Source organism: Nomascus leucogenys, chromosome 14 (assembly GCF_006542625.1).
Source record: "Nomascus leucogenys isolate Asia chromosome 14, Asia_NLE_v1, whole genome shotgun sequence".
In the NCBI taxonomy this organism is placed as follows: Eukaryota; Metazoa; Chordata; class Mammalia; order Primates; family Hylobatidae; genus Nomascus; species Nomascus leucogenys.
In genome coordinates, this window is record NC_044394.1 from 25,735,516 (window position 1) to 25,761,635 (window position 26,120).

At 38.5% G+C, this 26,120-nt stretch overlaps 1 protein-coding gene and 1 pseudogene across 3 annotated transcripts in view; one reads left to right on the forward strand and one right to left on the reverse strand.

The window, feature by feature from the left end:
• USP34 (ubiquitin specific peptidase 34) overlaps positions 1-26,120 on the reverse strand; it is a 288,791-nt gene that overhangs the window by 47,173 nt on the left and 215,498 nt on the right. For all 3 annotated transcript variants that reach the window (XM_030827871.1, XM_030827873.1, XM_030827872.1), the window contains exons 44-57: positions 25,359-25,424; positions 22,571-22,717; positions 22,419-22,475; positions 22,239-22,316; positions 21,751-21,845; positions 15,203-15,375; positions 12,478-12,631; positions 11,024-11,102; positions 7,148-7,201; positions 6,943-7,038; positions 1,750-1,814; positions 1,586-1,661; positions 1,451-1,498; positions 1,266-1,331 (exon numbers count right to left, since the gene is read on the reverse strand). In XM_030827871.1, the coding sequence (XP_030683731.1) occupies positions 1,266-1,331; positions 1,451-1,498; positions 1,586-1,661; positions 1,750-1,814; positions 6,943-7,038; positions 7,148-7,201; positions 11,024-11,102; positions 12,478-12,631; positions 15,203-15,375; positions 21,751-21,845; positions 22,239-22,316; positions 22,419-22,475; positions 22,571-22,717; positions 25,359-25,424 (1,254 nt within the window). The remainder of the gene's footprint in view (positions 1-1,265; positions 1,332-1,450; positions 1,499-1,585; positions 1,662-1,749; positions 1,815-6,942; positions 7,039-7,147; positions 7,202-11,023; positions 11,103-12,477; positions 12,632-15,202; positions 15,376-21,750; positions 21,846-22,238; positions 22,317-22,418; positions 22,476-22,570; positions 22,718-25,358; positions 25,425-26,120) is intronic.
• On the forward strand, positions 16,378-17,385 carry LOC105738555 (annotated as a pseudogene).

Here is a 26,120-nt window from a genome sequence, read left to right on the forward strand (position 1 = left end):
AGACGTGGTTTTGCATGTGGGCCAGGCTGGTCTCGAACTCCTGACCTCAAGTGATCCGCCGGCCTCAGCCTCCCAAAGTGCTGGGATTACAGGTGTGAGCCACCACGCACAGTCCCAAGTTTCCCTTTTAAATAAATTCTGGGGATCTTATGTACAGCATCATGACACTAGTTATAATACTGTAGTGTTTTGAGACAAAACTGACTAAAAAAAAAGATTAAAAAAATTTGCATAGTTTACTTGAGATTTGCTAAGGGAGGAGATCTTGTGTCCTCACAACTCACACATACGTATAACTACATAGTGATAGATGTGTTAATTAATTTGAATGTGGTAATCATTTCAAAAAGTATACACACATCAAATCATTTTGTATACCTTGAATATATAAACTTTTTGTCATTTATACCTTAATAAAGCTGGTTAAGAAATATTTTGGAAGAGTCTTGAATTTTCTATACATAGTTTTTCCTTCTGGTAGATGAAGGGGAAAAAAACATACATATATATATATATATATATTTTTTTTTTTTGAGATGGAGTCTCACTGTGTCGTCAGGCTGGAGTGCAGTGGCACAATCTGAGCTCACTACAGGTTCAAGTGTTTTGAATTCATGATTTCAGAGTGCCTGACTCTTTTTATCAGTTTTCTATTGCTGCTCTAATAAGTTATCACAAGTGCTTTAAAAACACAAATGTATTTAATTTATCTTGCAGTCCCTAGAGAAGAGAAGTCCCATGTCGGTCTCACTGGGCTAAGATCAGAATGTTGACACGATACATCTTTTCTGGAAGCTCTAGGGGGGAATCCATCTTCTTGACCTTTCCAGCTTCTAGAGGCTTCCCAGGTTCAAGGGATTCTCCTGCCTCCGCCTCCCAAGGCGCTGGGACTACAGGCATGCGCCACCACACCCAGCTAATTTTTGTATTTTTAGTAGAGACAGTGTTTCACCATGTTGGGCAGGATGGTCTCGATCTCTTGATCTTGTAATCCACCCGCCTCAGCCTCCTAAGGTGCTGGGGTTACAGGCGTGAGCCACCACACCTGGCCAAAACATGAATTTTTAAGTGACTTAATAATTATTTAATCAGTGTAATGGATGTGATATATAAATTTTAACTTTCTCAGCTACCAAATGATTTTAGGAATGACTTACATTTGGCTCCCTGTGACAGATAAAACAACTTTGCTGTAGCATCTTAGATAAGAGGGGGAAAAAAAAAGAATCTTAAGCTATGCATTAGTTGTTGAATTATCACCTTACCTCACAAGCTGCCTGACTATTATTAAACTGTTTGGTCAACAGTTCAATCCACTGAAGCATTGTGGGCTAGAAAAGAAAAAGAAGTCAGTCAAAGCATATGAACTTCTGAGCCAACAATAACAAAAACCAAAAGATATCTGATAAAAACATAAATGACAAAAAAATCCATAGTATAAAAATCATACCTTTTCTTTAGAATGAATAAATGTCTCTAGGACAAAGGAAGTGCTTAACTGTAAGAAAAGATAAAGCAAAAAAGCTTCAATCATTTTAAAGTAGCAAATTTTGACAGAATTATTTAAAGTTCATATATTTATTACCTTTGCTGTCATTAAGGACACAGCTTTAGGATCTGGTAATGTACTGGGAATACAACTACACAATTGCCACATAAATCTAGAATTTAAAAATAATCATTTAAAATTCACACATAAGATTTTTTAAAAATGTGTAAAATATCTACTATGAAATTTACCAAACTTACCCAAAATATGTATGTTCAAAAATGTTTTTGTCTTGAAGAAACTGCATGTTATCATGCCAAATCCACTGAAAATAAAAATGTTAACATTAGATATATGATAAAGCAGTTTACTTCATTACATTTCACCAATATTAGACAAAAAAGTCTCTTCCAAAAAACCGCAAAATAAAATAAAATCCATGCACTTAAAGTTCATTTTTTCCCCAAGTATAATCATATAAATGGTTGCGACTAATATTTTGTAATTATTAATACTTATCTGGCTACCTCAAGCAATTGTGAGGTTTTTATTGTATTTATAAAAATGCTCCAAGAATTCTGAAATCCTATTTGAAGAGCAAGTATATAAATGAATAAAATATAAGTCATGTTACATTCTGATAACGTTATAAAAGAAAGGTTTACATTTAAAAGTTGGCACAATACTTAACTCTGGTTGGCAGACCTACATCAGACGTGATTTGTTTATAAAAATCATGAAAAATTATTTCTGACATTAGGACTGTAGGATCACTGTTTTTGTCTTCATCTGTCTGAATACCTTAAATATGACTTACTTTTTTGTCAGCTTCATAAAACTACTTTTATCTAGATGTTCTGACTATTGATATTACTAGCTGTCTTTTGTAGGGTTATACTTCTGATTTTATTTTGGAATTTTGGTTGGTTCATTTTGAGCTGAAAGTCCCAACTTTATCTTTAATCTTCCATTGACGATTTTCAACTTTCCCTCTTTGCCTCTCCAGCCCACTACACTAATTTAGAACTTAATAGGGTTCCTGCTTTACAGTGATATTCCAGAAATCACAGTCTAATCAGTGAATAGCCTGCTTCAGAGTTCTTCAGCATTTCCAGGCACAAAAACTTTCTATTAAGCTGTAGCCCCTGTATCAGACTCTGTATCAGGCAGAGTCTGATAGCATTCTGCCCATCTCATTCAGTACTTTTTATAATAAGGGAGCCCCATTCTAAACTCTGGATTCCAGCCATGAGCTCAGTTGTAGATTCTGTGTCACAACTTTTGTCCCTTCAACCCCACAATGGCCTAACTACTGGTCAACATGATCTCCTGGACCTAAATGCTGGTAATACTGTGGTTTCTATCACATAAGTGCTTTTGGTTCTGCTCTATTTTTGTTTTACAGAAACACTCATCTGTTTGACAGTCCTTTTTATACTGTATCTATGTATGTGTATAGCTATTTTCTGTGGATTTTTTTTCTTTTTTTTTAAAGACAGGGTCCCACTCTGTTACCTGGGCTGGAGTGCAGCAGCATGATCACAGCTCACTGCAGCCTTGACACCCCTGGTCTCAGGTGATCCTCCCACCTCAGCCTCCTGAGTAGCTGGGACCACAGGTGCGTGCCACCATGCCCAGCTAATATTTTTTTTTTTTTTTTTTTTGTAGAGATAGGGTTTTGCCATGTTGCCCAGGCTGGTCTTGAACTCCTGGGGTCAAGCAATCCACCTACCTCCCAAAGTGCTGAGATTACAGGTTTAATCTCATCCTGCCCACACTGCCCAGCCACCCTAGCTATTTTTCTTTTTTTTTTTTTTTTTTTTTTTTGAGACAAAGTTTCTTTCTTGTTTCCCGGGCTGGAGTGCAATGGCGCGGTCTCAGCTCACGGCAATCTCCACCTCCAGGTTCAAACGATTCTCTTGCCTCAGCCTCCCAAGTAGCTGGGATTACAGGTGCCCACCACCACACCCAGTTAATTTTTGTATTTTTAGTAGAGAGGGGGTTTCATCATGTTGGCCAGTCTGGTCTCAAACTGCTGACCTCAGGTGATCCACCTGCCTCAGCCTCCCAAAGTGCTGGGCTTACGGGTGTGAGCCAACGCACCCAGCCTTACCCTAGCTATTTTCTACGTAACTGTCCATCCTCATCTTGGGCCACTTTTCCTTGAACTTCCATCACAGCCATATAGGTCTCCTTTTGGCTTCCAAAACATGCCAATAAGCTCTGTCCTTCCTAGGCAATTTGTACATAATGTTTTCTTTGCCTGGCCCGGAGCATTCTTCACATGATTACCTCTTCTCTAACTCTCAAATTTCAGTTTAAGGTTAAGTTCCTGAAGCATTTCCTGACCCTTTTCTAGCAATCACTATCAACTACACTTTCTGAGAACTCTTACCTTCTATTATCTGGAAGAATCATTACAATTTATAATTAGTTTGCTTAATCTCTTTTATGCTTCTAAAATGTTTTATGTTATCTTTTGGGATTAATAACTATGCTTTAAATGTACAAATCTAAAAAACCACATTCTGGTTTATATCTAAAACCATATTAATGTTCATGCACACAGTATTTTACATTTTAAATTTAATTTTAAGAAAACATATAGGCACACCCACTTAAAAATAGTAAGCTGGAACAATTATAGAAAAAATTGTTGGCTTAGGTCTGCAATGAGGAATTTTCTAACGTACAGGCATATCTCATTTTATTGTGCTTCACTTTACTGATGCTGTATTTTTAAACAAATTGAAGGGTTGTGGCAGCCCTGCAATCAAGCAAGTCTATTGGCATCATTTTTCTAATAGCATGTGCTCAGTTTCTGTCTCTGTCACATTTTGGTAATTCCTGAAATATTTCAAACATTTTCGTCATTATTATATATTATTATATTACATATTATATTATTACGGTGATCTATAATCAGTGTGATTTTTGATGTTACTGTTGTGATTGTTTCAGGGTACCACGAACTACACCCATATAAGACGGCAAACTTAATACATGTTGTGTGTGTTCTGACTGCTCCACCGACTAGCTGTTCACTTTCTCCCTCTCTTCAGGCCTCCATATTCTCTGAGAAAACACTGGAATTAGGCCAATTAACAACCTACAATGGCCTCCCTGTATCAAGTAAAAAGAGGAGTCACACATCTTTCACCTTAAATCAAAAGCTAGAAATGATTAAGCTTCCTCACTTTAAACGAGGGCCCTGTCACTCACACACACACACACACACAGAAGTTTGAGAACCACTGATGTAAATAAACAAAATACATCATCATTGTAAAGGTTCTATTTAAAATTTCATTTTACTTCACAAGTGGGCTAATTGTCATTAAATACTGTTGGGTACTTATATAAAGCAAGGTCTAGATTTGTCTAATATCTTTAGGGCAAAAGGCTGTGCACAAAAATGATTAAAATTAATTGTGGTTATGATGATGGTTGAGATAAATTTTTACACAAATAGTTAAGTTTAGTAGCTTCAAATCTAATGAAGCCATTTATAATGAATACCATCTAATCCAGCTGCTAAATCCAATTCATGGAATTGAAAAACGACAACATTCCTGGCTTTTCACCATTAACACATGTGCAGGCAAGACACTAGTTAAAAGCATTTGAGAACAATCCTGTAATCCCAGCACTTTGGGAGGCCAAGACGGGCGGATCATGAGGTCAGGAGCTTGAGACCATCCTGGCTAACACAGTGAAAACCCTCTCTACTAAAAATACAAAAAAGAAATTAGCCTGGCATGGTGGTGGGTGCCTGTAGTCCCAGCTACTGGGGAGGCTAAGGCAGGAGAATGGCATGAACCCAGGAGGCGGAGCTTGCAGTGAGCTGAGATTGCGCCACTGCACTCCAGCCTGGGCAACAGAGCGAGACTCCATCTCAAAAAAAAAAGACTTGATCCCAGTATTACAAAAAAAATTTTTTTTTTCCAGATAGTAAAAGCTGAATTGTCTAGATGAATGCATACAGTTTAATTAGGCGTGCATTTCTGGAGATGATTTGCTTTTTTGTGGTTTTGGCTGACTGAATTCCTACCACCAAACCAACACACATTCAGTTATGTACTCAATAATGTACTATTACTACTTAGTACATTATGAAATGAAGAAAGCCTCATAACTACAAATGAACACGTTTTTATTCCTTAGTATGTAAAATACATTTTTTTTTTTTTTTTGAGACGGAATCTCACTCTGTCGCCCAGGCTGGAGTGCAGTGGCGCGATCTCAGCTCACTGCAAGCTCCGCCTCCCAGGTTCACGCCATTCTCCTGCCTCAGCCTTCCGAGTAGCTGGGACTACAGGTGCCCACCACCACGCCCAGCTAATTCTTTGTATTTTTAGTAGAGATGGGGTTTTGCCATGTTAGGCAGGATGGTCTCAATCTCCGGACCTCGTGATCTGCCTGCCTCGGCCTCCCAAAGTGCTGGCATTATAGGCATGAGCCACTGTGCCCGGCCCACTTTTTTTTTTTTTTTTTGAGACAGAGTTTTGCTCTGTTGCCCAGGCTGAAATGCAGTGGTGTGATCTCGGCTCACTATAACCTCCACTTCTCGGGTTCAAGAGATTCTCTCGCCTAGGCCTCCTGAGTAGCTGGGATTACAGGTGCCCACCAACACACCCAGCTAATCTTTGTATTTTTAGTACAGCTGCAGTTTTGCCATGTTGGCCAGGTTGGTCTCAAACTCCTAGCCTCAAGTGATCCACCCGTCTGAGCTTCCCAAAGTGCTGGGATTATAGGCATGAGCCACTGTGCCCGGGTGTAAAATACATTTTAATGGCATTTCAATTACAATGCATGCTTGAGTGCATGTGTCTATATCATGAGACACAACAGAAGGAACACTTACAAACCCATCATCCAATCTCAGAAGCAAAACATTACTAACCTCACAAATTGTTAAGTCACTCTAATTCCCTCAACCTTTTTGCTTTTTTTTTTTGAGATGGAGTCTTGCTCTGTCACCCAGGCTGGAGTACAGTGGTGTGATCTCCATTCACTGCAACCTCTGCCTCCCAGGTTCAAGCAATTCTCCGCCTCAGCCTCCCAAGTAGCTGGGATTACAGGCGCCCACCACCACGCCTGGCTAATTTTTGTATTTTTAGTAGAAACAGAGTTTCACCATTTGGCCAGGCTGGTCTTGAACCCATGACCTCGTGATCTACCCGCCTCGGCCTCCCAAAGTGCTGAGATTACAGGCATGAGTCACCACACCCAGCCGCCTACTCTCTTTTAGTGATATTTTCTACTCCATTTAATCTCATTCATTTTCATTTACTGGTCTTATGTCAGTATTACCAAGATTATTTGTAAATACTCTTAAGATCTACTCAGAATTACAGATATCAATCTGTAGAACCTGTTCTTACACTACAGTATTCCTTGCGTAAACACGTAACATATTTTTAAAATGTTGCTCAAGTGAAATTAACTTATACCTCTAGTAACTCTGACGAAACATCAAATTTGTATTCTCTGCCATTTTCTTCCTCTGGTTCCATGCGTTTGTAAAACAGCATATATGCACTGTGTGTCTTTAAGAGGCAAGAAAAAAATTTATTTTCATTTTGACAAAGTATTACTCTAAAAGTAGACAATGCAGAAGAAAAAACAAAATAAAATTATACATGAAAAAATGGTTACCTTTTCAAAAGAGAAATCCATAAATTTATCTGTAACAGAATCATAGGTCTTGGTCTGTTTAAAAATACAAAAGTTTTACTTCTTTGAAAAAATGGGTATACTCAGCTATATTTATATATAAATTATTTCATAAACAGCTATTTTATACTTAATAGTAACTTTGTAAGTAGTTTTCAAACAACACCGCCTTCATAAAAATTCTACGTACTTCACAATTTGGCCAATATATCCTAATATCTTTTTTTCAGTTTTTATTATTTTTATTATTTTTAGATAGAGAACACCATAAAGTTATGACTGAGAAAATTTTACTATAACAAAAGAAAACAAATGAAGACAGTGAGGCCAGGAAATAGTTGGCCTTGTCCTAATTTTGGTAAATGCAATAAATAAGTGGAAATAAAAAGTGAATTTAAATAGTTCTTTCTCAGCAACATTATGAGAAAAGCATATTACTAAAATATCTCATGGGCATGAAGCTGTAATTTATTCTGACAACTCAAAACATCTACCTCCACCAATCCTTCACAAACATAATTTTGAACCTCAAAGTTGTAAGTAACTTTATGCAGATGAAATGGATTTGTCAGTACACATTTTAAGCAATCCAACTGATGGGAGACAGCAAATGAAGCATCAGAGAAAGGTAAGAGTCAACCAAAGATAACACACACACACACACACACACACACACACACACACACGATGCAAAGGAAAGAAAAGGGACCATAAAGATAACACACACACACACACACACACACACGATGCAAAGGAAAGAAAAGGGACCATAAACACACACACACACACACACACACACACACACACACACACACACACACACACACGATGCAAAGGAAAGAAAAGGGACCATGAAGTAATAAGAAGCAATCAGTAAAGATCTAGAATCTGAGAATCTGAATAAGAAAGAAAGATCACAGGACAAAAGGAGGCTGAACAAAGGATCACAGAGAGGTAAGTGAACATATGGAATATTACAGGAATTTAGTGGTGGGGCTTCTGAGAACTTAAAGGCTGTTTCCTAATGAGTAAGGAGATGAGGATTCTACTGGTAATGCTGGAGAACATCAGGTGTGCTGTGACAGAAAAAATTTAAAAAGCCAAGGGAAGCAGACAAGCAGCATTATGGGCGACGAAATCAGAAGGGACAGAGGCAGACATTTTTAAACACAAAGATTCAAAACATTTTTTTTTCTTTGAGAAGGAGTTTTGCTCGTCTCCCAGGCTGGAGCGAAATGGCTCGATCTCAGCTCACTGCAACCTCCGCCTGGTTCAAGGGATTCTCCTGCCTCAGTCTCCTGAGTAGCTGAGATGACAGGTGCCCGCTATCACACCTGGCTAATTTTTTGTGTGTTTTTAGTAGACACGGGGTTTCACCACGTTGGCCAGGATGGTCTCGAACTCCTGACCTCAAGCAATCCGCCCACCTCGGCCTCCCAAAGTGCTGAGATTACAGGCCTGAGCCACCACGCCCAGCCTACATTTTATTTATTTATTTTGAGATGGAGTTTTGCTCTTGTTACCCAGGCTGGAGTGCAATGGTGCAATGTCCGCTCACTGCAACCTCCACCTCCCGGGTTCAAGTGATTCTCCCGCCTCAGCCTCCTGAGTAGCTGGGACTACAGGCACCCGCCACTACGCCCAGCTAATTTTTGTATTTTTAGTGGAGGTGGGGTTTCCCCACATTGGCCATGCTGGTGTCGAACTCCTGACCTCAGGTGATCCACCCGCTTCGGCCTCACAATGTGCTGGGATTACAGGCGTGAGCCACCATGCCCGGCCTCAAAACATTTTTTTAAAGATACTTTACCATAAAATATATAAAAGAAAAAAAAGTGGACCTGCAATTTTTAAGAGAAGAGCCTTGTTCTTCTTCCTTCATTTTTTTTTTAAAGGAAACATTCAGCCGAGTACAGTGGCTCATGCCTGTAATCCCAGCACTTTGGGAGCCCAAGGTGGGCGGTCACAAGCTCAGGAGATTGAGACCATCCTAGCCAACATGGTGAAACCCCGTCTCCACTTAAAACACAAAAATTAGCTGGGCATGGTGGCGCGTGCCTGTAATCCCAGCTATTCGGGAGGCCGAGGCAGGAGAATAGCTTGAACCAGGAGTTGGAGGCTGCAGTGAGCCAAGATCACGCCACCGTACCCCAGCTTGGTGACAGAGTGAGACTGTCTCAAAAAAAAAAAAGAAAAAAAAAAAAAAAAAAAAAGAAACATTCTAGGCATAACATCTACAGATACAATTGGTTTAGTGGTGGCTTTAGTAGTAACTCAATATTTACTTCCCTATTCTACCCATTTCTGAATTGTTAGCAAGTGGACTGCCTTTCTTTTTCCATTCAGCAGAGTAGAGACAAGAACACTGAGAAGCAATAAGGAAGCCCTTCGTTAAAATCTGGAAAGTGTATCATTTCTCAACTTTTGACTAAGATCAACTATAAAATCCAGACTGTAAATGGTTAATTCATAACAAATATGGTTAAGTCAAAAAACAACTTTAGGCCGGGCGCGTGGCTCACGCTTGTAATCCCAGCACTTTGGGAGGCCGAGGCGGGCGGATCACGAGGTCAGGAGATCGAGACCACGGTGAAACCCCATCTCTACTAAAAATACAAAAAATTAGCCGGGCGTGGTGGCGGGCACCTGTAGTCCCAGCTACTCGGAGAGGCTGAGGCAGGAGAATGGTGTGAACCCAGGAGGCGGAGCTTGCTGTGAGCCGAGATTGAGCCACTGCACTCCAGCCTGGGTGAAAAAGCGAGACTCCATCTCAAAAAAAAAAAAAAAAAAAAAAACAAAAAAAAACCACAAAACAAAACAAAAACTTTATTTGGGCTAATCTATGAAACGGAAATGACTAATATTTGTCTTGTGAGAATCAAGAGAATATTTTAAAACAGTTCTCAGAAAATTGATAATAGGACAAACTGTCTATAGAGAAGTGAAATTATTACAATACTCCAACATAAATTTCCTTTAAATATCTATTGTTGGCTAGGTGCCGTGGCTCACATCTGTAATCCCAGCACTTGGGAGGCTGCGGTAGGTGGATCACTTGGGTTCAGGAGTTTGAGACCAGCCTGGCCAACATGGTGAAACTCCACCTCTACTAAAAACACAAAAATTGGCTGGGGATGGTGGCAGGCACCTGTAATCCCAGCTACTCCCGAGGCTGAGACTCGAGAATAGCTGGAACCCAGGGGGTGGAGGTTGCAGTGAGCCGAGATTGCGCCACTGCACTCCAGGCTGGGCGACACAGCAAGATTCCGACTCGGGGGTGAAAAACAAAAAAGTCTTTTCTCAATTATGTCACAGAGAAGATGTCCTTTTTCTATCCAGTATCTAGTGTTATCCAGGTTCCTGCTGGTGTTATAAAAAGCACTGAAAGAACAATCCTTTAAAACTTAGCTCAAGCAAACTTCCTTGCCAAACATTTTTTTAATTTCTTTTTTTCTTATTGTGAATCAGGTAGCCTCTTGAGCCACAGTAAGCTAAGAGAGACTCCCTTGTCAAAGATTTTTCAGATTAAGTCAGTAAACAGTAATTTCTTTTTGCTCTGATCCCACAGAATTCACTGAGTAAACAATTTACTCAATCCTTATTCTCATGGCACTGTAATTCATACTACTAAGCTTTTTATTTGTCTTACCTTCTTCATCAGGCTGTTGTGGAAAGCAGAAATAGCACTTTAAAAATATTTCTGTGAACATACTAAACTTCCAATAAATATCAATTGAATAAATTTTTTATTTAATCATAGCAATTAAAAGAAAGTTAAGCGACTCTGCTACTGGATTTTATGATATGACAAAGCACTTGGAAAGACACAAACCATTTATATTTCTGAATAAAACTTACCGTCATCTCTCCACCAAAACATTCAGATGCAAGTTGAGCAGAATCAAAAGGTTTTACCTCAGCATCATTAAAAAGATACCTAAAATAGAGCATACAGTATTAATCCAGTATGCACATGAGTAGCTTCATATTATGTCTACTATTTTTTGAATAACCAATGTCACAAGTGTCAAATTATTATTTCATGAGGTAAATTCTAAGTTCTTATTTTTACAATTCTAATCTACTAGAAATTGGAAATATAATTTTATAACATACTCTTTTGTCTTTTTTTTTTTTTTTTTTTTTTTTATTGAGACGGAATCTCGCTCTGTCACCCAGGCTGGAGTGCAATGGCACGATCTGTGCTCACTGCAACCTCTGCCTCCTGGGTTCGCGCCATTCTCCTGCCTCAGCCTCCTGAGTAGCTGGGACTACAGGCGCCCACCACCACACCCAGCTAATTTTTTGTATTTTTAGTAGAGACGGGGTTTCACCATGTTAGCTGGGATGGTCTCAATCTCCTGACCTTGTGATCCGCCCGCCTCGGCCTCCCAAAGTGCTGGGATTACAGGCGTGAACCACTGCGCCCGGCCTATAACACACTCTTAAGCACCTTATAATCAGATAGATCCATTTATGACCTAGGATTAACAAAAGAATTCATAAAAGAAATAAAACAGTTTGCTTAAACATAACATGTAACGCTATTAGGAAAAATTAAGAGATGAGAGAACTTTCAAAGACAGGTACCATTTCAAAATTTATGATTAAAAAAAGATTCAAAATATACTTATGGAACCATTCAAATGGATAAAAAAAGGAAAAGGCACCATGGACACGATGGGTGAAGGAGTGAAAAATAACTCAATGAAACTATTCCGCTAACTGAAAATCAATTAACAATCGTACATTTTCTTCAAAGCAATATCCCCAGCACTTAGAACAGTGCCTAGCACACATATAGTACCTAGAATAGGCCACACCCTACCTAACAATATCTGAAGACCAAAAAACAGGTACTGGGGACTGGTTTAATGACTTCCAACCATTAACCTGATAAAAGGATAAAAAGAAAGTGTGTGTGGTCCACCAATAGGAGGTGAAACAAGCAGAGCATGCAGGTAACTTCTAATGGCACATATAAGGCTACCCTGCAGAAGATAGTCAATAAACAGCTCTTGAATGAATAGAGAAGATAAGAGTTGAAATGTTGTCTATAAATCTCCTAAAGTTGTCTGCAAAACTGTGTGTTCATTTCTCCGAGGAAAGGATTCAAATTCTCAAGAGTTAAAAGATTCGTATGTTTAAGAACTGATTTACACTGTCTGTTGAAAGTTATCTTCATTTAAAAATTTTGTCTGCCTCGTTTCCAACTTTTGTGGGAAGTTTGTAGAAAACTAAGCACTGAAAACATATCAGAAAACTACCATAAATTCTTAAAGGAAAAAAGTTTTGAAATATTTAAAACTCACCATTTATTGTTTTTATAAGCATGGGGATTTACTATATCTCTGATAAAGCTATAATAGTGTCCACCATCTGCCGTTCCTGTGTGAACAGTCACTCCTATCAAGTCATATTCATAGCTCTCTGAGTCTTTTGAATGATCACTGACTTCTTTAAAACCTGAAATGATTTACATAGAATGGAAATAATTTTCCAAACTTCACAACAGTTACTTAGAAACACTTTTTAAAATAAACTTTACTAATTACAATATATTATTAAAGTCATTTTAATAAAATAAAAATAATTTTCCCAATGTCACAAGAGTTACTTAGAATCACTTTTTATAATAAACTTTATTTACAGAAATAGGCACAAATAGTTTATACATTAAATAGGTACAAAACAACTATTTGCTAGTCATTTACCATCCTTAGCCTACTACCATAAAGGACATATTCTACAAACCACTAGATAAACAACCATGTGTTAGTATATAATTATGGACAACTTCAATATAAAGTATAAATATAAAATATTTTTGTTTAATCTGACTAGTCTTTTGAAATAGGTAATATAAAATGCTCCATTCTATTTAATGTTTACTAGGAGCAGACAAACATAAGACCTAAAAAGGAATTAGCATACTTCTTTTATTCTCATGTTAAGAAAAGTGGTTTAAACATGGTTTCCTTTAAAAAAAAAAAAAAGGAAAATGAACCAATGTACTGGCAGCTTCCAAATACACATCAGTTAATAAAAAACATTATGTATTAAGAGAAAATAAAGAAAAAGGTACACTTCCTATCCCGAAAGATTTAAAATCTAAAGGTAATAAAATATACTGAGGAAAAAAATGTAGAATGGTCTAGTAAGTTTGAAGACAATGTATGATTTATGATCTGTATGCCCACTACCACACAGAAAGGAAAAAGTAGAATACGGAATAAGGAAATGATGACATATGGCTGACTTGAGGGTACAGTCTGAACTGGAACATGAAGAGATAATTAGGTCAAGGTGTCAAGGCAGTGGCTGAGGAGTGTACATATGCTTACGGAGGCTGTGCCAGGATCTGACTGCATCACTTGTGGCCTAACAAATTCCTTTATCCTAGCATAAATTCTGCTATCTCCACAAGTGGAAACATCACAAGAAATACAACGAAGCACAGCTGTGAGGAGGTTCTGCTCTGCTTTTCCAGAAAGAAATTTTTTTTTCAAATAGATGGAGTCTTGCTCTACCATCCAGGCTGGAATGCAGTGGCATAATCATAGCTTACTGCAGCCCTGGACTCCTGGGCTCAAGTGATCCTCCCATCTCAGCCTCCCAATAGCTGTGACCATAGGCATGTGTCACTGCACCTAATTTTTCAAATGGTTTAATAATAGGTCTAAAAAGTAGGATGTATACATACAATGCCCACTTCTTAACTTCGCCTGTCATCTCTACTGGTCCATGTCCTACAACTTATTTTTATTTTTTTGAGACAGAGTCTCGCTCTGTTGCCCAGGCTGGAGTGCAGTGGCGCCATCTCAGCTCGCTGCACCCTCCACCTCCCAGGTTCAAGTAATTCTCCTGCCTCAGCCTCCCAAGTAGCTGGGATTACAGGCGTGTGTTACCACGTCCAGCTAATTTTTTTGCATTTTTAGTAGAGACAGGGTTTCACCATGTTGGCCAGGCTGGTCTCGAACTTCTGATCTAAGGTGCTCCGCCTGCCTCAGCCTTCCAAAGTGCTGGGATTACAGGCGTGAGCCACTGCGCCCAGCCTTCTACAAGGTATAAATATACTCCAAGCCTAACAGTAATAATTCCGTCTTAACTCTGTACTTCTTTATAGCTGTAGTTTCCATCTTCTCTACTCTCTTCAAGGAAAGGGTATGTCTCCTGAAAAAATAGTGTGCATTCATTGTTTACTCCTCTCATCTCCCATTGAGTGAGCGTAAAACATGTATTGGATACTCACTAAGTGCTAGGCACTGGAGTTAAAGATTATAACATGGTTCTCTTTCCTGAAGCTTAGCATACACTGTAAGTGGCTTCTCCAAATCTTTAAAATTTTAATCAGAACTCTTTGTACAAATAAGACGTTGCCAGGACCCTAGTTTAGGCAAAACAGAACTTATTCCTAAAGAAGGATAAATGAGCAAGAGGCTGGGCACAGTGGCTCACACCTGTAATCCAAGCACTTGAGGAGGCCGAGGCGGGTGGATCGCCTGAGGTCAGGAGTTTGAGACCAGCCTGGCCAACACGGCGAAACCTTATCTCTAACAAAAATACAAAAATTAGCTTGGCCTGGTGGTGCGTGCCTATGGTCCCACTGCTGGGGGGGCTGAGGCACAAGAATTACTTGAACCTGGGAGGTGGAGTGAGCCAAGATCGTGCCACTGCATTCCAGCCTGGGAGACAGAATAAGACTGTCTGAGAGAAAAAAAAAAAAACAAAAAACCCACAAAAAAACAAAATAAAAAGACTTACCCCACGAGATCTAAGCTCCACAAGAGCAACAACCGTGCTTATCCTGTTCACCACTGTGTCTCCAGTATACAGAAGAGTGCCTAGGAACATGGTCCTAGTAGATACTAAATGTTTACTGGTTAACTGACTGAATGCATGACATTGTCTTAACCTTCTCCCTTTTAAGATTCAATTTTTGTTAACTGTGTAGTTGATGACAACTTTATAATTATGACTACCTTGTTATGGAGATTTATAATAATCACAGAAAAGAGAAAGAAATGGAAAAATCACCTTCTTTCCTCTCACTCTTTCCCATAAGAAAATCTTCTGTATAGGGCGTCATGTCCAAACGTAATGGGAAGGAAAAGTGTGTATTCACTTTCTCTTTCATCATCGTGACCATATTAAATGTATATCTCATAGTATTGAAACTCAAAATGCGAGGCAATTTCTTAAAACATGCCCTGAGAGACAAGAAAAAAATTAATAAAGATTATTTTTCACAAATAACTTCAGTTGGTTTGATTTCTGTTATGCCAAATCCATTTCAATTTTCAACTCAGAGTTAAGAAGCATAGTAGTCCCCCTTATCCGCAGGGGATACCTTCCGAGACTCCCCGTGTCTGCCTGAAACTGAGGACAGTACTGAACTCTATATACACTATGGTTTCTCCTAAACAGACATACCTATGACAAAGTGAATTTAGAAATTAGGCACAGCAAGAGATTAACAAGTATTAATAAAACAGAACAATTATAACAATATACTGTTCACAATTTCAGATTTTAGCAACCTCATCGTATGTTTTCTTTCCATATTCCAGATAAAGTTTAATTTATAAATTAGGCACAGCAAGAGATTAACAAGTATTAATAAAACAATTCTAACAATATACTGATCACAATTTCACAGATTTTAGCAACCTCGTCATATGATTTTTTTTCTTTTCATATTAAGTTGAGAGCTTTAAGGCATTTTACGGCTTCTCTTTGGCAAAGCCCAACTGTTATGATCACTACTCTTGCACTTTGGTGCCATTAAGTAAAATAAAGGTTTCTTGAATACAAGCAGTGCAATATTGCAAAGGTAACCAAAAGGGCTACTAAGTGACTAATGAACAAGTAGTGTATACACCATGGACATGCTGGACAAAGGGATGGTTTACAACCCAGGTGGGGACTGTGCCAGATTTTATCATGCTACTCAGTCCAGTGGGCAATTTAAAACTTAAGAATTATTTTTGAAATTTTCTATGTAATATTTTCAGACCTTGCCTGTCTGCAGGTAACAAACTGCAGAAAGCAAAACTACACAGAAGGGAGACTATAGAAGTATTCTAAATCACATTCTTATTAAAACTATACAGTCAGTCCCTGAGCACTAGGCAGCAGCACTCCTGCTCGCCCTTTTCCCATCGCCCACTACTGAAGGGCAGCCCGACGCCTGGCAGCCGCCCTCTAGCACCATGTCACATAGCAGAGTCCCCACGATGCAGGAGAAGAGTCTGCAGGGCTCCTGGTAGAATTACACTTTAGCAATAATAGGAATGGCGGCAGTGTTCCAGCCTCAGTTTCTATTTCTACCAGTGACATGGAAAAAGTACTGCTAGATGCCCAGCATGAGTCTGGACAGAATATCTCCAAGAGTTCTCACTGTGATAGGATACCTCGCTCTCAGACATCAGAAGATACTAACAGAGCTGCTGAAACAGACAGCCATAGCATTGGAGAGAAAAACAGCTCTCAGGCTAGGCGCGGTGGCTCACGCCTGTAATACCAGCACTTTGGAAGACTAAGGTGGGCAGACTGCTTGAGGCCAGGAGTTCGAGACCATTCTGGCCAATGTGGCGAAACCATGTCTCTACTAAAAATATAAAAATTAGCTAGGTGCGGTAGTGTGCAAGCCTATAATCCCAACTACTTGGGAGGCTGAGGTTGCAGGGAGCCAAGATCACACCACCGCACTCCAGCCTGGACAACAGAGCAAGACTCAAAAATGAAAAAAGAAAAACAGCTCTCAGTCTGAGGAAGGTTATACTGAGAGAAGGAACGAAGTTGAAAGCATTTTGGAAAAAAAACCTCAGACTGGACATGGGATTGGTTGAGTTAACCAGAAAACATTCCCCACCAAGGAGTTCCTCTCATAAGGGCTTGCTGTACATTAACGCATATAATTTTTACAACAATCCTATAAGGAAGGTACTGTTACTCTCTCCTGTTCACAGATTAAACACCCCACGTGCATGGCCACTCTCAGCATGAGAAACACAAGCATCATGAAGAAAGCCGGCATATTCTCTGCAAAATTTCTGAAGGTTTTTCTTCCATCTCTGCTGTTCTCTCATTTACTGGCCACTGGATTGGGAATGTCTATTAAAAGGTGGCTGACAACTCCACCAGCACCTTTTCATGAAGAATTGGAATCTGGCAGTTCATTAGTGGGAATGTATTTGAGCTTGCACATAGTTAATTGAAGAGCTGTTATGATCCTTGCATGGCTGCATCACTTGTGTTTACTTGTTCTATAACTGCTGCATTCCTAATTAAGTAAAATCAAAGAATAGATACTAAAATCAGGCTAATCTATAATTATACTTAAGGGATCAAAAGGCAAGTCAGACTGATTAATATCTACTGTAGGCCGGGTGCGGTGGCTCACGCCTATAATCCCAGCACTTTGGGAGGCCGAGGTGGGCGGATCACAAGGTCAGGAGATTGAGACCATCCTGGCTAACAGGGTGAAACCCGGTGTCTACTAAAAATACAAAAAATTAGCCAGGCGTGGTGGCGGGCGCCTGTAGTCCCAGCTACTCAGGAGGCTGAGGCAGGAGAATGGCGTGGACCCGGGAGGCAGAGCTGGCAGTGAGCCGAGACTGTGCCACTGAACTCTAGCCTGGGCGACCAAGCGAGACTCTATCTCAAAAATAAATAAATCTACTGTAAAAACTTGGTAGTAAATTTTCACTGGATATTAGATATAAATATCTGAATATAAACAATTTTACTAGTCTTGATGTATGTAGTACTTTAAAAATTATCTATCACCTTTAGTTAAAAAACTGTATTTCAAAAGAATGAATAACACTGATATTAAAATCACTACTTTACAGAGTTTGTCCAAAATAAATATTGTGGCCTTATATTACACTGTTGTAGAAAATATTATTTAATTTAAATGAATGCAGGTTGTCTACTAAAGATTACACATAACTATGCTAATTTTTCTTAATAGAAGCCAAGATACAACTACAAACTCAGCTATATCATTTATATACGAAACTATTCTTGCTTTTGCAGTATAAGGTCTTCAGCCTCTGATTATTAGGTAATCACCTTGGATGATGAGTCAGTTGCTCAGTATCTTTTTACTCTTCATCACTCTGCATTTGTGAATTTATTCCTATCCTTTGTCCTCAACTTTTGTGTGCTCTTAAAAATCAGCTTTATTCTAAGCAAATTTGTATCTACTTTAAAAGACTGGAAATGAAAAATCTTTGCCAAATCCATCAGATTACTGTATTTACATAAGGTTTAACATCAAATGTCATAAAAGCTTCTTGATGAAACCAGGACTGTTCCCCATTTGGACATTTTTTTCTTTCTACAGGATCCTTGTTAGAAAGGCTGCCTCCTTGATATACTGTATATACATGACTGTGCATTTGTTTCATCTTTCCATACTTAATTCAGTTGTTAAATAAACATTTTAATTTGTTTTTAAAAAAACAGCAAACACACCCACTACTTTTTCCATTCTGAAAAGATTTTCCTATGTCAAGATAAGAAAAATAAAATGTTATGGTAGACTATGGTAAACACCATGATAAAGATACAAAAGGGTGCTATGGAAGCATGAAAAGGAGGTTCCATCATTCTCCAGGGCCAAGGAGGTCTTTGGTTCAGAGTTTTCTTTTCTTCCCTAAATAAAAGGAATCAAAACACTTATTTTTGTGAACCAGAATTGCAAAGTCTGGCTGTAATCCCTTATTAGATGAATGACCCTAAATAATACTTAACCTGTCTGAGCTTAATTGCTGGGTTGTAAAATGGAGATTACCTACCCCATACTATCTTTGAAGCATTTGCCTGGCAAACAGCATTCAGTTAAGTGTCAATTGCTGCTACTACAATAACAATAGCAGCAGCAGCAACAGCAGAAAATCAACTGGTCAGCTAAATCCTATACCATAACATATTGCTAGTTCAAGTTCAATTTAAACAGACAAAAATATACAAACTCTGATTTACAAAAAAAAAATGAATTTTAGGGAATAATTTTCCACTGCACATAAATATCAAAAGAGAATTTATTTAAACCAAGAGCACAGTCAAAAATAAAAAAAAGTATGAATTTAGGGAAACAAGGAATGAAAGATGTTACAGGCAGAGGGAATAAAAAGTTCAAAAATTCACTATTTTAGATTATTTGGGAGACTGGCAAATGAAGTATAACAGAGTCAAATGTATGTAATGGTAGAGTGTGAACTTCATCCTAACAATTTTGAAGAATAACTAATGAGCTTGTGGCATGGGGTGAAACCATGCATTGTGTCAATAAGAGAGATGAGCAGATCCAGAAAGATTGGAGAACAGGTGATAGAGCACAGCAAAGCATTCTAAATTAAGATGACAAAAATAACCAAACACATCACTAAACTACCTTCTGGAAAAACCCAATGTTTTTATTCAGCTGTCATTTTCTTAGTTTAGAATGCTTTGCCAGTAGCGTATCAGTAAAAAATTGTTATTACAGTGATTGATAAGTTACTCAGGTAAAATGAATAGATTGAGAAAACCAGAGGTCTGAAGACAGAGCAGAATATGATCCTACTGAGGATAATAAGCACTTTGTTCACTTCCTCAATTGGCCCATTTCTGTTAAAATTATGTTAGTACAGAGATACCACTACTGTTCCATGTGAATATACTACTTAAAAATGCAGGCTGGCCTAATCCTAGATTTTTTTGCACATTCAAGGACATTTCTATTTCTCTGCATTCGTTCCTAGTAACTAACTGCATAAGATGCTCTTTTCAATCCAATTTCTATTTGTCTTTCAATATAAAATTAAAATGTTTACTCAACTACTCTGTCCTAAACTTGCCATTTTATGGCTCTTAAGAGCCTTTTGGCCAGGTGCAGTGGCTTCATGCCTGTAATCTCAGCATTTTTGGAGGCTGAGGTGGGCAGACTGTTTGAGCCCAAGAGTTCAAGACCAGCCTGGGGAACATGTGAATCATGAAAGAATAATAAAGGGAAAAAACTGTATAATGTTTGGCATGCATTAGTAGAACAAGTATAGCATTTTTTTTTTCTTTTTTTGAGACAGGTTCTCAATTTATCGCTGAGGCTGGAGTGCAATGGCACAATCATGGCTCACTGTAAGCTACCTCCCAGCCTCAAGTGATCCTCCCGATTCAGCCTCCCGAGCAGCTGAGACTGTAAGCGCATGCCAGTCTGGCTAATTTCTACAATTTTTTGTAGCAACAGTGTTTCCCTATGTTGCCCTCAAACTGCTGGGCTCAAGTGAACATCCTTGAACTCCCAAAGTGCTGGGATTACAGATGGGACCCACACTATATGTGTAAGGCAATTTTTATTTGAAGACCACTAAATTATTATTTTCCAAGAAATTCTACTAAAAATGAAAGCTAGGAATATTTTTGATCAATGTACCAAAATACACATAGCCAAAAATAACAACAATACACTGGAAGGGAACCAGCTTGAATGTATTATAGTATAAACACTTATTTAACACTCTAACTCAACAGTTACTAACTGCCAAATCTACCTCTACTCTAGACCCCTCACCAAGTTCTAACTGCAACAGCCAACTGCCTGCAGGACCTTTCTACCCGGATGCCCCAATGACAACTCAAATACAACTTGATTATCTCCCCTGAAATTTGCTTATTTGTATCTTAGGAATCAGCATTGGGAAAGTTTCTTTATTCTGTGACTCCATGTCTTCACATGTAAAATGGGGATAATAACAGCATCTATTGCAAAGAAATTCTGTGAGGATTAACGGGATTAAAGTTCTCAGAACAGTGCTTGCTAAATAAAAAATCCTTTGGAAAGGCTAGCTAGTACAAAAGTCCCTAGTTAGCTACTACAGAAAATTCAAAAAATAAACAATTCATAAGTGGTGTGGTGTTCTGAGTATCATGATAAAATCTTGTACCATCCTGCTTAGGATATGAATCATCCCTTTGTCCAGCTTATCTGTGCTGCAGACACTACCCACTTATTGGTCACTTAGTAGCTCTCTTATTACATGGGCTGTCATAGTATTGCAATGCTTCTGTTCAAGTAACCCTTATTTGACTTAATAACGGCCCCAAAGGGCAAGAATACTGAGCTTCATTTGTAATTTAAACTTTATCATAGGTATGTTATGCACAGCAAAAAGCAGTATATATAGGGTTCAGTACAATCTGAGGTTTCAGACATCTATTGTGGGGTCTTGCAACATTTCCCGAGGATAAGGGGTTCCACTGCATTACCTAAGAAAATGCCACAAAAGCTAGACATCTGAGACTCGATACAGATAATGATGAAAATGATCAATGTACTTATCGTCCACATATCTGCTCCCCAAAATCTACACTGTTTCAAGTTGAGTGATTACCACTTTCATACAGCTCAGTATATGTCAAAATAAATGGTAATTCACTGAACAACTAGATGAAAAGTTGCTCCATGAGACTGAGCTCCATGCAGCTGATTTTACCTTAATCATATAATTTCCATCAGAGTTTAATCTTAGTTTACCCTTAGTTTGTCTTTCACTTCTACAGTGAAAATAATAAAAATCACACTTGAAAAAGTATACCTTTTTTCAGCTCGTACTTTCTTCCCACAATGAGAACAAGTATACATGTTATCACCTTCCAAAGTGTCTTTTATAGTAACTTCATCAAGAGATTCCTGTGTATAAAACCACATTTAAAAGTTTCACATTATTGTTTATAGCATGCAAATATACAAAAGGTGGCAATTACAATTTTGACAGAATGTTCGCAAAAAAAAATTTTTTTTAAAGTGAATTCTTAAATTTTAGTAAAAAACTGTTTTTCCTCATATTAAGATATTCTATGAATCTTAGTAACTTTTTTGAAGGGTTAATTAAAAATTTAAATTTTGATTGGGCAAAAAAAAAGCTTTATGGTTGACCTTTAATTCTTATTTGAATAGTACAGTAAGAAGAAAATACATAAAAACATGAAAAAAGTTCAAAAATATCAAGATGACAAACATAAACCTGCTATACACAAATAGTTAAAAGCATAAAGTAAAAAAATTATGTGCATTATTACTCACATAAATGTTCTTCATATCAGCCACTTGGCACCTCACAGTATAAAACTCTTCAGCAGTTTGACTAACATGTTCACAATCCTAATCAATAGACATAAAAAAATTAGTAAAAACTAGTAAATTATAATATAAATGAAAATATATTAAGATCTCCAAAAAGTAAAAACCAGGTATAATACTTACCAAGGATACAACGTTGTTTGTAATTACACCTCCAAATAAACTTTTGACGGTATTTTTCTTCAATATAAAACAAACAAAAAACATGAAACTAGTTAAAATGCAGGCAAATTTGTTCAAATTTCAAAGAAACTTTTCAGTATTCTGATACTAACCAGTTCTGGAGACATTTCTTCGATTTTGGTAATCAGATCAGTGAAAAACTCTGTCATATCTTTCTGTTCCCCAGTATTCAGAGGCTGCTTATCCATGGTGTATGTTTTACAGAAAGGTCTAGGATTATATGCTTTGCATTCACTCTCCTGCAAATAAAAAGGGGAACACTCTAAGTGTCAGACAAAAATAAGAAAATTATAGGTTCTTCAATGAACACATAACAAAAAAGAACAGGTAGTAAATCTACAAAGTTAGTTTTAAAATGGTCGCTTCTATTTCTTTCTGTTTAATTTTCATAGTATTTTTAATTTAATGGTCTTGGTGCTAGAAGATTCTCAGATTACCTAGGATATTTGTATTTTCAAGTCAAGAAATTTCTAGGAAGAAATCTGAGACTCAAATGACTCACAGCTGGGCACAGTGGCTCACGCCTGTAACCCCAGCACTTTGGGAGGCCGAAGCAGGCGGATTATGAGGTCAAGAGATTGAGACCATCCTGGCCAACATGGTAAAACCCCATCTCTAGTAAAAACACAAAAATTAGCCGGGTGCGGTTGCACACGCCTGTAGTCCCAGCTACTCAGGAGGCAGAGGTTGCAGTGAGCCGAGATCGTGCCACTGCACTCCAGCCTGGCAACAGAGCGAGACACCATCTCCAAAACAAAACAAAAAAACACACTCACATCTATATTGCAAAGCATAAAATATACAACCTTTACAGGCTGAATAAACTTTCCCAGAGATTGAATTTTTTTTTTTTTTTTTTTTTTTTTTTGAGACGGAGTCTCGCTCTGTCACCCAGGCTGGAGTGCAGTGGCGCAATCTTGGCTCACTGCAAGCTCCGCCTCCCAGGTTCATGCCATTCTCCTGCCTCAGCCTCTCCGAGTAGCTGGGACTACAGGCGCCCGCCACCACGCCCGGCTAATTTTTTTGTATTTTTAGTAGAGACGGGGTTTCACCATGGTCTCGATCTCCTGACCTCGTGATCCGCCCGCCTCGGCCTCCAAAGTGCTGGGATTACAAGTGTGAGCCACCGCACCCGGCCGGAACTTTGTTTTAATAGCTTTTAAAATAGTCATTTAAACCAGCAATTTTCTATTTGCCAATTCAAATGGCACTTCCAGCTCTGTTAAAAGGAGATTAAAGGCCAGGTGTGGTGGCTCATGCCTGTAATCCCAGCACTTTGGGAGGGTAGGGTGAGTTGATTGCTTGAGCCCAGGAGTCCAACACCAGCTTGGGGAACATAGTGAGACTCTGTCTCTACAAAAAATAAAGAAGATAGCCAGGCATGGTGGTACATGCCTGTGGTCCCAGGCAGTGGGGCGGTGTCAAGGTTGCCATGAGACGAGATGGTGCCACTGAACTCTAGCCTGGGTGACAGAGTAAGACCCTGCCTCAAAAAATAAAAATAGTCAAAAATACAGAAAAAAGTATGACACAATCTCTGTTCTCAAGATTTAACAGGTGAGAAAAGTAACACATATACAAGGTAGAAACAACAAAGAGGCATGGTGACTTGGAATACTCCGGTTAATCTGTGGAATAGATGGTCTCTTACAGAGGTAGAAACCAAGCTGACTCTTGAAAAATGAACATCAGAAGAAAATGGAGAAAAGTGACATAGGTAGGAAACAATGGCATAAATAAACCCACAAGCAATGAAGCAGCAGGGTGATGGGCTCCAAATGGAGAGAGATAAGAGGTTGAAGGGTAGAGGCAAAAAACCCAGAGGGTGTGTGCCATGGTGATGAGCTTGAATACCATTCTGTTCATAATGAAGGAGCACTCAAGAGTTTTAAGCAGGGGAAGAATATTAAAAGATTTACTATCTTTTTAAAAGATTGATCACTTTTATAGTATTAGGCATTGTAATTAAGGGACACAAAGATAAATCAGCTAGAAAGCTGCAAGCATAAAAGGGGAAGACCTTGTGACGGAAAAAGGATGAGACACAACAGATTCTTCAAAGGACAAATTAACAGAATGTAGACAACTAACTTTTAAAAGTTATTATGACAAATAACAGAGATAACTGACATACAGCTCTGGGCACGGTGGCTCACGCCTGTAATCCCAACACTTTGGGAGGCTGAGGCAGGCAGATCACTTGAGATCAGGAGTTTGAGACCAGCCTGGCCAACATGGTGAAAGCTGTCTCTACTAAAAATACAAAATTTAGCCAGGCGTGGTGGTGTGCGCCTGTAGTCCCAGCTACTTGGAAGGTTGAGGGAGGAGAATCACTTGAACCTGGGAGGTGGAGGTTGCAGTGAATTGAGATCACACCACTGCACTCCAGCCTGAGTAACAGAGCAAGACTCTGTCTCAAAATAAATAAATAAATAAATAAATAAATAAAATAAAAAGTAAGAAAAAGAAAGGTACGTAGTTATGACAAAGCCAGTTCAAACGAGCTCCATTTAACGTTTTTAGGTTTTGTCACAGGGTACACCCAATTGTTTCCCTCCATATTTCTTTTTTTTTTTGAGACACAGTCTCACCCTGTCACCTAGACTCGAGTGTAGTAGTGAGATCCCACCTTGCTGCAACCTCTGCCTCCTGGGCTCAAGGGATCCTCCCTTTTCAGCCTCCCAAGCAGCTGGGACTACAGGCATGCACCACCATGCCTGGCTAATTTTTTTTCAGTAGAAACGGGGTTTCACCATGTTGCCCAGGCTGGTCTCAAGCTCTCGAACTCAAGCCATCCATCCACCCTGGCCTCCCCAAATGCTATAATTACAGGCATAAGCCACAGTGCCTGGCCCTAGCCTCCATGATTCTTAAACATACCATTAAATATGTAAACATTTTCTGAAGCTCCAGAAGAGTGGTCTTGTGCTTCATATCCTCTGAATACTGAAAATCAAGAGAAAACACCATTAAAAACACAGACATGATGGTAGTAAATTAGGCATTCTAGCAAAGAAAGTCTTGCAATGTACACTGTATCTGTTTTCATTCTTTTGGCTATATAAAAGAAAAACACTGACACATTCAATTCTTTAGTAATGATAGCATTAAAAATTGTAATACTTTGTTACATAAATACAGCTATTACTATCCTATAAGGAAACCGAAGAGAGATTTTTAAAAATCACTTTCTAGGTTAACACTTCTTTGGTACAATGCTGATGATTTCCAAGAATGCAAGAATGAAAAACACTTCAGGTGCAATCAAAGTTGTCTTCCACAAGTAAACCTACACATTAAAAAAAATACATTTGAAATATTAACCAATGACATCTCATCATCATTTATTCATATCTTTACTCTTTCTGGAACAGTATATTCTTCACACTGAAGAGGAATACCAGCCAGGATCTTTGAAAATTGTCTAAATATTCAACTATCAATAAGTTAAATTCAGGAATCTGGCTAGACTCACACATTAGAGACTTAGTATTGAACACCAAGCCTTATAGGAAAGATCCATATTCATGCAAGGTACTTATTACACATATTCTACCTCACTCAAGTATTACAATAAATGTATAAAGTAGGTACTATCCTTATTACAAATTATTGCCTCTCATAACTTCTAAAGTCTTGTGG